Source organism: Lontra canadensis, unplaced genomic scaffold (genome assembly GCF_010015895.1).
Source record: "Lontra canadensis isolate GAN:19392208 unplaced genomic scaffold, GSC_riverotter_1.0 scaffold25, whole genome shotgun sequence".
NCBI classification, from domain to species: Eukaryota; Metazoa; Chordata; class Mammalia; order Carnivora; family Mustelidae; genus Lontra; species Lontra canadensis.
The window spans coordinates 13,969,734-13,981,431 of record NW_022631019.1 but is presented as its reverse complement, the minus strand read 5'-3'; the positions used below and the strand labels follow the sequence as shown (position 1 = coordinate 13,981,431).

Genomic DNA, 11,698 nt, shown 5'->3' with positions numbered 1-11,698 from the left:
TGAAGCCTGGCCTCTGTGTTCTGACCTAACCATGGGGACGGCAGCTCATGCTGGGAGACAAGCTGGGCCAGGGGGTACTGTCTCCCCAACCCATTCCCTAAGATAACATCAAAAGGATGGAAGTTTCCAGTCCATGCTGGAATGTGGGTTTTCCAGCTGACTCAGACAGAGTCTATTTCTATGGCTACACACTACACCACTGCCTGGGGATCTAGGGAGACAGAAGTCACATCTGGGAGCATTTTCACTGCTTGTCAAACAAGCAGGAGCCTGCCCAGGAAAGAACAATGAAGAAAAATCCCTAAGCTCAGCTGGCTGAGCTCCCAGCCTCTGGCCTATTCGATCTTGGACAAATGGCCCTCCAGGTCCCCAGGGTCCTGCCTCCTGGTCAAGCTACACTCAGCACTCTCCTACTGGGTAACACGGAGCAGGGGACATGGAGCAGGGGACAGGGAGCAGAGGGCTTGCTGCAGTAGCTAACGGCATGGAAACAGGACAGACTTGGCCATGTGGACATCAGTTTCTCAGCTTCTCTGGGCCTCAGTTGCTGCATCAGTAAAATGGGGGTGAGAAAAAGATGCCACGAATGAGAAGCCTTTGGTACAGCCCCTAGCTCACAGCCCAGCCGGTGAGAGCTAGCACCATGGTTTTTGGAAAGGGGTAGGTGAAGGCAGAGGCAGGGAAAAGAGAGAGCCACAGACTGCTCCCCAAAACCCCTTGGGAACCAAGTCCATAGGCCCCCGACTGGCCCCTCCCCTGGGGAATTGACCAAAGACCTGGAAGTATAGTTGCATCACTGTGCATTCGGGGGTTAATGATGGGGAGTGGACAGGACCCAGTATTTAACTAATTGGGGAGGTGCCCTGAGATCAGAAGCACCCCGCTCACTTCCTTCTCTCGCAGCCCAGCTCCTCTGCCCCCTGCTCACCTCCCCTCCCCTTGGGATGAAGCCTCCCCCTCTTCTGACCTTCCTCTGCCTCCTGGGTAAGTGACCTATGTGACCTTCTCTCTTCCTCCTCCCCAGCTGGGAACCGAGAACTCCCCGGAGGTCCTGGAACCAGGCTCTAGGGAAGTTGTGGGGGGTCAACTCTAGGCCAGTTGTGCCTTGAAGCAGCACAGGCCAGGGAAGAAGGGACGGGTAGGGGGAGGGAATGCAGCCCGGGCGACCTAGGAGGGCACAGGAAAGGGGCTGGTGGGGACCCACGGTAACACAGACGAGGTTCCTGCCCCCTGCGCTTCACATCTTCCCCATGAGCTTCCATTTGGGGCTCCAGCCTGCCTGGATGGACAAACCCCTGCTGCTGTATCAGCAGGATCTGGAGGCATTCGGGAAAGCCCAGGTGGTCATGAAGCCAATCCAGTGGCATCTAATGGGACTTGGTGGGGACAGAATGCTCTGAAACCTGGGGAAATGATCAGGACCCACTGGGAGACATTTGGGGGCACAGTGGGGGACAAGCAGGAGGATGAGTGGGTGGTAGTCTGGAGATGAGGGAGGAGGGCGTGAGGAGCCCTGGGTGCGTTGTCACAGTGGGGTGAGCCCTAGGGATCGAGGTGGGATGGACAGTGTGGAGATATCATTACCGGATGGCGTCATTGTTGGGAGCAAGGTGCGTGGTGAGGTGGGCTGGACAATCTGGAGGTGTCTGACTCAGATTTAAGGGGATGTGAGGGAAGCTGGCTGCAGAGGGCAGGGCCCTGATGGGTCTGCCCGCCTCTGCCCTCCATCTCCACAGTGGCCCTGGCCAGCGGGAACCTGGTCCAGTTTGGGGTGATGATCGAGAGGATGACAGGGAAGCCAGCGCTGCAGTACAATGACTACGGCTGCTACTGCGGTGTTGGGGGCTCCCACTGGCCCGTGGACCAGACGGACTGGTGAGCAGATGGCCCTACCGGGGGACCTCCCGGGGGTGGGGAGAAGCTGGGACACCCTGCAAGTGGAGGCTGACCTTTCCTTGGAGCCCTGGGCCCCCCGGCAGCCCCTGGTCCACCCCAGCTTGGCTCCTGGGCCCCTCTAGACTGACCGTGACCCTTCCAGGTGCTGCCATGCCCATGACTGCTGCTACGGGCGCCTGGAGAAGATGGGCTGTGAACCCAAGCTGGAAAGGTATCTCTTCTCTGCCAGCAGGAACAACATCTTCTGTGGTAAGCGAACAACTCTGGAACGCCCCAGAACCCAGGTTGGATGGGGGAGGGCAGCTTCAGACAGGAGCCCCCTCCTGATGGCGGCCCCTGCTTCCTCGTCAGGGCCGGACCCTGGGCTAGAGGGATGGGTGGGCTGGGTCTTCCACCATCAGGGCATTGTAGAGAAAGACTGGGCTACCCCCCGCCTGACTGGTATCCAGTCTAAAGATCCCAGGACCTGTGGGCTCCTGCCCTGGCTCCAGGCCTTCTCCACACCAGAGAACCCCCAGCTCCAGCCTGGGAAGGAGGCACAAAGGAGGCGGAGCTGAGCCAGGCCCAGGGGAGCTATACCCACACACCCTCTCCAGGGCCTGGGCAGCAAGTTTCAGAGCAATGTCTCCAGGACAGAGCCTCGAGGGCACAGTCCCAGACCGAGCTAGAGCTACGATTTGGGACAGCAGACCCCATTGTTGAAGGCTGACTCCCCCGGTGGGGCTCTCAGGCTGGACCTATTTGCTCAGCTTTGCCAGATCCAATGCCCACTTGAGGATTAGTTTTCCTCTGGTCCCCAGCCCCATGGAAGCCTCCCAGACCAGGTGGCAGTGTGGAGGGAGCCCAGATCCAAGCATCAAGCCTCCCCGCTGCAAAGCCAGAGCCGCCTAGAGGGAGGGCGGGGCTGCGTGAGGGGGTGGAGAGTCAAAGAAGACAGCTCAGATCTCTAAGGTCTGTCCTGGGGGCAGGGTGGGCAGAGCCAGTACCAGAACCACTGGAGGCAGATTTAGCTCAGTCTCTTGCTCCCACAGCCATCTGTCTACACAGCAAGGCAGCTTTGACAGATAGTGAGCTCTCCATCACAGAAGGGTTATGCAAGGTAGGAACGAGTCACCTGTCTGGAATGGCACTGAGGGCATGATTGAGGAGAAGTGTCAGGAGGACAGGGTCAGAGGATCAGGGCTTCACTTTCTCCCCCACTGGGTGACTTTGGGCAAGAGATGTGACCTCTCAAAAGCCTGTTTCCTCATCTATAAAATGGAGCCAGTCACACTCCCTTTCCCAGCTTAATCTAGCTCCCAGCAAGAACCACCCAAAAGAACCCATGCAGCCGATAAACCCCTGAATTTTGCTGGAATAGCAGATGTGGGCAGAACCCTGGTGGGAAGTGGAGGCTGACCTTTGAGGGGAAAAAGAGGAGCCCTGGACATTTCTGTGAGATGTATTCATGGGAACAGGGAGGAGCCAGAGCTGCCGAGGGCCAACAGAGGCCGTGGAGAGAAGGGGAGGCCCTGGGACCCCGCTGTTTAGAGAACCGAAGCCGGCTCTACCCAGGCCAGGTGTGAGCACACACATAGAGAGGGGGCCTGAAGACAAATGCCAGAAAATCAGGCTCTGTCCCCTCGAATGGAGACAGCCCCAGGGCCCGAGCAAGCCCCGAGCTTCAGTGCCAACAGGCTCCAGTCTGGGCCCAGGCTGCTCCGGGACGCAAAGGCCACCTGGGACTGAGTCGTTGTCATTTCTTGCTCCCCTGTCAGCTCGCTGGCTGCCCTCCAGCACCAGCCATGGCTCCCACAGGGAAGGGGTTGTCTAGAAATCTGTCCTGGGGCTGGAGCAGGTGCATTAGAGACCCACACGGCTGGCCAGAGGGCCAGGGCGGGGGTGGGTGGTGCATGGGCATGGGAGAGGAAGGCAGAACAGCTAGGACAGATGTCCCCCAGCTTCCCAGTGTCCTGGGAGTCTCCCCAGACACCCCCCGGGCCCTGCCCCCCCACATCCAAAACGCCCCCACGGCTGTGGGCTCCCAGCAGAATGGGACAGAGAACGCAGACCTCAGAGAGCGGGAGGCTCAAGCCCTAGGGTCCCTGACTCACCTTGTCCCATCAGCCGGCCGAACCGTCTGCCAGCGTCAGACCTGCGAGTGTGACCGGACTGCCGCCCTCTGCTTCCGCCAGAACCTGGGCACCTACAACCGCAACTTCGTGCGCTATCCCAACACACTGTGCAGCGGCCCCACACCACCCTGCTAGGGCCAGGCCCACCTCTGCACTGGGCCTCGCCTCCAGCGGCCCCGGCCTGGGCAGCACTGACACCAAAGGCCCTCCCTCCAGAAAGTCCTTTCTCACACCCACCCCCCCACCCCCGCCCCCGAGAGCTCCCAGACTGTGGCCTGGACCATTTCTGGTCCTCCTAGGAAGAGTCAAGGGACCCTCTAGCACCCAGAAGATTCTATAACTCAGCCCTGAGATCCCCGTTCCCTCTCCTAAGTGAATAATGTCCTATGATTCTAATATTCTCTGATCCCCAGATTCTATCATTATAGGATTTCATTAGTCTACAGTTTCTTTCATTCACTTTTTTTTTCTTCCGAGTCTCTACCCTGTGCCAGCAATGTGCTAAGCACTGGGAATGCGGCAGGAACCAATGGGACACGGTGACCTCCACGGGTAATTCTAACATTCTGTCCTTTCCATTTCCCCTTATAGTAAGTTTTTGTGATTCTCTTTTTCTAACATTCTACAACCTTATGCAAGACAGTAATGGCGATATCCAGAAGGAATAGATCTGGCCATATGGTGTCATGTGAGAAGCATGAAAAATACCAACCTAAAAATATTGTCCCCACCATGTCAGCAGGCCTCAAATCCCTCCGATTAGCAGAATGGCTAAGTGTGAAAAAAAAGCTCCAGAATCATCCAAACCCCTCCTTTGACCGAAAGGCGGCCAGGGGACAGAGAGGGGACGATCTATCTGCAGGGATGTCTTCACTCCCAGCCAGCATGCCTCTGTTTCTTCACACGTTGGTATCATCCAGTGACACCCTGCATGGCCACATATGGCCATGTCAACGTAACCCTCTGGTTGTCATCTTGGAGAGCCCAGAGTGCCCAGAGAAGATCTGCTGAGAGCGTGCCCAGGCCGGGTCAGGCTTCTGATATGGGGGAGGCGGGGGGAGGAAAGATGTCAGCCTCCAGCATCTAACTCTGGAGCCACAAAGATTTTAAGGCACTGAAGGGTTCCCCCAAGGTGGGATGCGGCCAACCCTGGAAGCAAGGTACGTCAGCAAAGTCTACTCCTCACTATGGCCAGAATTATCTCTACTCTCTACAGTATGGTGATAAAGCCTGCCAGGACTGGGAGGAGCCCATTCAATGAGACAAGCGTGGGACAAGGTATTACACAGAAGGGACAGAGCTCACAGCAGACACGCAATAAATGTTCATGCCGTTTGTCGTTTTCATGGCGTGTGTGCAACTTTCTGGACTTTGAGGGCAGGAAAGAGAGAGAAAACATCAGAGGGATGATCGTCATAAACTTTGAAAGGTGAAGATGTTCTGTGTTAGCAAAAACAAAGGGCGGGGAGGTGGTGAGCGCACTTTGCCACTTTGAATGATGCTGGTCCCCTGCAAGGAGTCACAGGACGATCAGGTCTTAAGAGCAACACTGGGACTGGGGAGGCAAGCGAGCGCGTGTGTTGGGAAGAGTGGTCCTGAGGCGCCTTCTGGTGTCCACTTGGTTTCCGCTACAAGGAGGAAACCTAAATGCAGCTCATACCGGATTTCCCTTCATCAGGGGACAAAGTAGCTTCTGGGAGGGTGAAATGGGTCCCTCGGCATCATCAATAATATGCTGAGAAAAACCACAAAGCCCTTACAGACATCTTAGAATGCTAGATGTCACTGCATAAGCAAGGCACACGGGCAGAGGGAGCTGGCATGGGGAGATGGAGAGAGGTTACGCTCTGGGCGCGATGGGTGTGAGGCAGCAACGGGACAGCCCCCGGCTCATCCAACAGGTGTGCAGCCATCCGGCAGAGTGAAAACTGGAACTTACGAACTAGACCCGTGCGGTCCATTTTCCCAGTGATCCGTAACCGTTCGCGGAATGAATCAATGGGTCTGGACTCCGTCTACGTGTCTGTGGTACACACATTCATCGCCAGGTGCACACTTGCAGCAATGACAAAAAAATCCCTGAACTTGAGGTCACACAGTTTCCAGGTCAAGACCTCTCTGCTCAGCCAGTTAGCCACGGTGCCTCTGTTCCCGACCTGCGGCTCTGTGCAGCCCGTGGACACCAGCAACAGCATCCTCCGGGAGCTTGTCAGAAATGCAGGATCTCAGACCTGACCCCAGGCCCACGGAGGCAAAACCTGTAGGTTAACAAGACACCGCCTTACCCCGAGTGACTTGTGTGGCCATTAAAACCCAAAACACCCGGACACGGGGCCCACTGGAACAAGGCGGGCTGGTTGTGGCAAGGTTTGAATGAGTTAGCGTTTATGAAAGTGTAGAACAGTGCCTAGCACATAATAAGCGCTCGTGTTCTGTGAATGAATGACAGCCGTAATGATCTGACACTTTAACAAGTCTTGGCACTTCTAAATGTTGTTTATTAAAGCACTGTTCTAAGTGCTTTGTGTTTAGTAATTCACTGAATGAACGAAGGAACGCATGAGGCCTGGGGGCTACCTCAAGGCTGGGGGCAGGACCCTGTTACCTGAATGTTCTTCATAAATGGCCTCTCCAATTCTGATGACACGATTTGGATTGATTTGCTTTGTTCCACTTAACCCTAACACAAGCTATTCACTAAATGCTTGATCAAGTAACTTGCTGAGTAAGTGATGAGAAATCAGAGCAGATTGGAGTTTCCGATTAGGATTTCACCAGACCTCCATCTGCTTCTTTGGGATTCTTCGTGGTGTCCCTGCTGGAGATTTGAACCTCTGGTAAGTGTGTACATGTGTGCACTGGCGACATGGCTGGTCCTTCGCTGAATGCCAGAGATAGAGACATATCAGATGTGGCCAACCTGCAGACAGACACCTTATTCTACACTAGTGCTTTCCTAGAGCAAGACTAGACCAGCAGGACCTCCTTCTTCCAGCCGGTCACCATCCGAGGCTGGCTTCCTCTTCCCCCAGTTTGATTTCCATCATGTCTCTCCTTCCTCTGCCCCAGAACCATCAGTAGCTCCCACTGTCCACCAACCCGTGGCGTTCAGACGTGGCATCATCTAATTTTCCAGCCTCGGTGATCCAGCCGTATATACAGTTCTTTATAGCGCACCATCATCATGAACAGTCCCAGAACCTGCCCCCACCCACCGCCTTTCAGCCTTCACACCTCTGTACAGAGCTGTCTTCAGCCTGGAAGCTTCCCTGTTCACATGTGAAAATCTGCACACTTGAGGCATATCTCAGATGCCACCTTCTCTGTGATGCTTTTCCAGCTGGAGATTTCACCCTCCTCTGAAATGCCAGGCAATGTGTTGGCACCTTTCCTGGTCCACTTACGCCCCATCATCGGGGTCCTTGTCTGGGGTTCCTATGCGGTGGAGGTAGACTGCTCTAGATTCAAATCCTGCTGGCCGTCTGTGATCGTGGGCCTGTTACGTCTTCCTCTTGTGTAAAATGGGGATGGAATCACCAGGCTCACAGAGGGGTTGAAAGGTTTAAGTGAGACAATGTGTTCAGAGTGCGTGGAGCATTCCAGAAGCTCCATCCCGGCCGAGCCGCTCTAGGTATTTTTGCCTCCCCTACCGCACCCATCACAGTACACGCTAGATAAGTATCTGTTCGGTTGAATTCACGGACACATGATAATCGGAATTATTTTAGGGAAGTGGCAGCAGGCACAGGGTAAATCCTATGCTCATTTATTCGAAGAGCCCTGGAGCTCACTACTCTGAGTGCTCATTGATCTTAAGCAGAGACATCTGAAAATCATTCACTGTCAGTGCCCCGAGCGGAGGTCCAACAGAGGAAACACCTGGCCAGAGAGAGCGTGCGCAGCTCCGTTCCCAGAGGGCTGCGACCTGTGCAGAGCTCCAAAGTCAAAATGCACCCAGGGGTCAACTCCCAACACCACTGAACAGTTAGGATGGGCGAAGTCCGCCTCATCTCGGGGAGTCGCGCGGCAAGCACAGCCTTGCTCTTTCGGTAGCAAAAGCCACAGGACACATGTTTGAAGACGTGCCCAGTCTGGATGCCTGGGTGGCTCAGTCACCCAGTGTCTGCCTTTGGCTCAGGTCGTGATCCTGCAGTGCCAGGATCGAGTCTCACATTGGGCTCCCCGCTCAGCGGGGGCTCTGCTTCTCCCTCTGCCTCTGCTCCTTCTCCTGCTCATTCTCTCTCTCTAATAAATAAATAAAATCTTAACAACAACAAAAAGTGCCCGGTCTTTCCCCAAACTGTATATCCTTAATAAACTCTGTCCTCAGAACATGCGATAACCCCCTGTAGGGTCTCCCTCTCTCCCGTTTCGGCCCAGGCCAAATGTCGCTTCCTCTGCCAAGCCTCGATTTCCCTCTGAGTTCACGGTCCTCCTAGTATAGGATCTCCTTTCACATTGTGTGTAAGTCCCCTTTCACTCCTGGAAACTTGGAGGACAGGGTCCGTGCCTGATTCTATGCCCAGAAGTAAGAACCGCTGGACCATACAGGTCCAGTAAACGCAGGATGGATTCTTGGATGCTTGGATGGGTGAAAAAATTGAATAAAAGTGGGAGGACCTTGAGGTACCGAAGTCGCTCTGCCATAGGGAGGTTCAGACAAGTTTCTCCAGGGAGGGAAGTTTTCCTTCTGCCAAGCCGGTACCTATGAAGCGGCAAGATTGGTCCCGGCCCCTTACGAACAAACAAGTTCTCAATCGCTGAGTCACTGTGATCCAAGTGCACACGTTGTCCAGCAGCCTAGCCAAAACCCACATTGGCGCAGAGCATCCTATGACCAATTTTTATCGTATCTCAAGGCACATCTCCGCCTTCTGAGCATTGGGGCACGTGTAAAGGCTCGCGGGGCGACTGGTAAATAACAAACTTTAAACCTGGGTTTCCAAACCAGCTTTCTCCTAGGCAACCATGAAGTTACCGAAAAGGGACACCTATCAGCCACTGTCCCCCTTGTGGTATTTCAGTCTTTGGCATCCTACTGTCATTCACCCTGAGTGAGCACTGCTGTATAGCCTGGAGGAAAATGTAAACAGCAAACTTCCTATACTCTGATCATTCCCTACTTGGCCCGAGAACATTTTAACCTCACAGGCTCAGCCCACCTCGTAGACAGGACCTCACGGGTCACCTGGGCCCTGGCAGGAAGCCCCTGGACCCCCGCCTGAGCTAGCAGGTGGCCCCTTGGTCTCCAGTGAATCACTGCCGGCTGGGATGGAGGCCAGGGATGGTATCCAGCTGAGGGAGCACCTGAATCGGGACATCACTTTGATTCTAGTAGGAGCTTTCAGAAAGATCCTCAGTTGGGTTGATAGGATCCGGACCCCAGGCCTCACAGACTCAGGAATGTGTGCCCAGAGGTCTCTCAATCACGGACGGAGGCGAAAATCACTCAAGGATAGTGACCATGGGGAAACAAACGTCTGTGCCAGTAGCCACATTTCCTTTCATGCGGGGTGCTACTGGATACCTTCTGGCATCAAGGTACTGTGGAGCCAATTTGAGTACAAAATTAGAAAGAGTGGGAGTCTCGAGGCCAAAATTCCCAGGATGTGGCAAGGCCCAATGAGATTGCACCGGCCTTGACCACGTGATTGGCCAGAACCTTCGTGTGGGTTGGCCCCTGTGACCCCTGGAGACTTCCCTACTGGTTTTCTGCAGCTGCCTTTCTCCCTGCCCTGTCCTCTGCTGAGGACATCTCCAGGTGTCTGTGCTCCAGTCACAGCTGCCCACGTGTCTGGTGGGCTTGGCCTCCTCCTAGCATGGGTCAAACCAACCCTTAGAGCTCTAGAGTGGCAGCCAACAGAAGCTGTTCCGTATTTAGACAACTCCAAATTCTCAGAGATATTCCTAGGTATCCACCCACCGTCAGCGCCCCGTCCTTCAGGGCGGCTCTGCCATCAAGCGCGGTGGTGGCACCCACCTGTACCGAAGCTCAATCAGCTCCTCCAAGCCTGGTGAGAACCCAAATGACCGTGCCCTCCCTCTTCCATGCCAAGGCCTCTAAAAAGGCCACTTGCTGGCATGCTCTCCCAGTCTCACGCACTCAAACGGTGGTTCCGCTGGCGAAAACAACGCGAAGCTTTGTCTTTAAACTAGAATTTATTGGTATACAAAATTCCATTTCATAGATAAAGTGGCACATCTTTGCAGCTTCTATTGCACCAAGTATGGAAGATTAAAACACACAAAAAAGAAACATTTGGTTTTGAAAACACTGCAAATAGCCAAGTACAGTACTTTGGTAAATAAAAATAAAATGGTTCAGATGAACACAATCTGTGAAAAGAAACCACCAAGAGGAAATGAACTATGGACATCAGACAATGGTCACATTTCTCCCCGTCGAGCTCTAGAGATAAGGCAAGACTTGCTAAGTCTAAGGATTGTGACCCCATGGAGGTCTTCAGTATCTCCAGACTGAAGCGAGGACAAGTATAGTGCAATTAGAAAAAAGAGATGGTTCCCGAGCCTACGAAGGCCCGTGTTCCCCAAAGACACACCTGTGCTCTTTCCCGGGGGTTCACGCCCTCTGACACCTCTGTGCCAGCAAGAGGAACACGCAGGGCTTGAGTCTAACTCCCGGCTCCTTCCATCTTCTCATTGAGCTCGGTGGTCCTGGAGCTTGCTGGAAGGGTGGCTGGGGAGGCCGAGGGCCCTCCTGCCGTGGAAAATGAACAATGAGGGTGGGAACATGGGGGACAGCCCCACAATAGTGTTCTTCAAGTTTTGGTCAAGGGACGTGCCAGGGGTTCAAACCACAGGCTGAGGTTTCTGACTGAGCCCCAGTGACTGTCCCGGACGGCTGGCCACGGGGGCCTGCTGGCTGCGGACGTGCGCAGGGGTAGGGGCAGCCCTCACATGCTTCGTCCGGGGATGGTCGCCCACCTGACGACAGGCACAGGGAGTAGCAGCCATTCTGGAACACGGGGCTGCCCTGCTGGAAACCGAGCCACCGCGCAGAAGTTCGTGCTTTACAGAAACGTTCTTCACGACCGCAGCCCCTTCTCCGGTAACTCTGCAAGGACGCTAACCATTTTAACCAAGCTACAAAGCACCCCTAACTAGCAGAGAGAGACTAGTAAGCTTAGAAGACATGGCTAAGAGCCTGAGGTCACCAGGAGCATCACCTGGGGCCTGAGCAGAGCGAGGCAGCCCGCAGGCCCATCAATTCCCCGGGGGCCGGGCCCTGTGACGGGGGGTGGGGGGTGAGGTCACCCCCTCCGCCTCATTCCAGTTACTCATTCTCCCTCTAGTATATGGCAGCAGATTTCCCTAAACACGTCATCTAGAAGACCTTCGCTTCAGTGTCAGCGGAAAAACACAATCTGCTTTAGAGTCAGGAAAACGCGGGTCGTAAAAATGTGCCATTATTCAATGACCTCCTAACAACTGTCGGAAGGCCCCAGAGTCTCAGCCACGCCTGCTCTGAACGCGGAGGTGGAGCGCGAAGACTGAAAACAGGAGAACAGCAGCAGACTCTGAATCTAGACGTTTGCTACAGACAGACCGAGCCTTGAGGTAAAGAGGTAAAGAGGTGAAGAGCCACGTGTCTGCCCAAAATGGGAGTCAGCGACGGCCCCAGATGTGACCCACGGAGACCAAGCGCTCCATTTTCTTCCTTTGACTCA

At 54.7% G+C, this 11,698-nt stretch overlaps 1 protein-coding gene across 1 annotated transcript; it reads left to right on the top strand.

Annotated features, from left to right (window-relative positions):
- The first annotated feature begins 944 nt into the window (after positions 1-944).
- LOC116871379 (group IIE secretory phospholipase A2-like) lies at positions 945-4,234 on the top strand. The gene is made up of 4 exons (XM_032864059.1): positions 945-984; positions 1,737-1,875; positions 2,039-2,145; positions 4,003-4,234. The coding sequence occupies exons 1-4, from the start codon at positions 945-947 to the stop codon at positions 4,143-4,145; spliced, it is 429 nt and encodes a 142-aa protein (XP_032719950.1). The 3' UTR covers positions 4,146-4,234.
- The last annotated feature ends 7,464 nt before the right edge of the window (positions 4,235-11,698 follow it).

Bases quoted from the DNA above. Each gene is read 5' to 3' on its own strand.
- LOC116871379 (XM_032864059.1), top strand. From the start codon at position 945: ATGAAGCCTCCCCCTCTTCTGACCTTCCTCTGCCTCCTGG. The intron at 985-1,736 runs GTAAGTGACCTA...CCATCTCCACAG, and splicing joins GACCTTCCTCTGCCTCCTGG to TGGCCCTGGCCAGCGGGAAC. The intron at 1,876-2,038 runs GTGAGCAGATGG...TGACCCTTCCAG, and splicing joins CCCGTGGACCAGACGGACTG to GTGCTGCCATGCCCATGACT.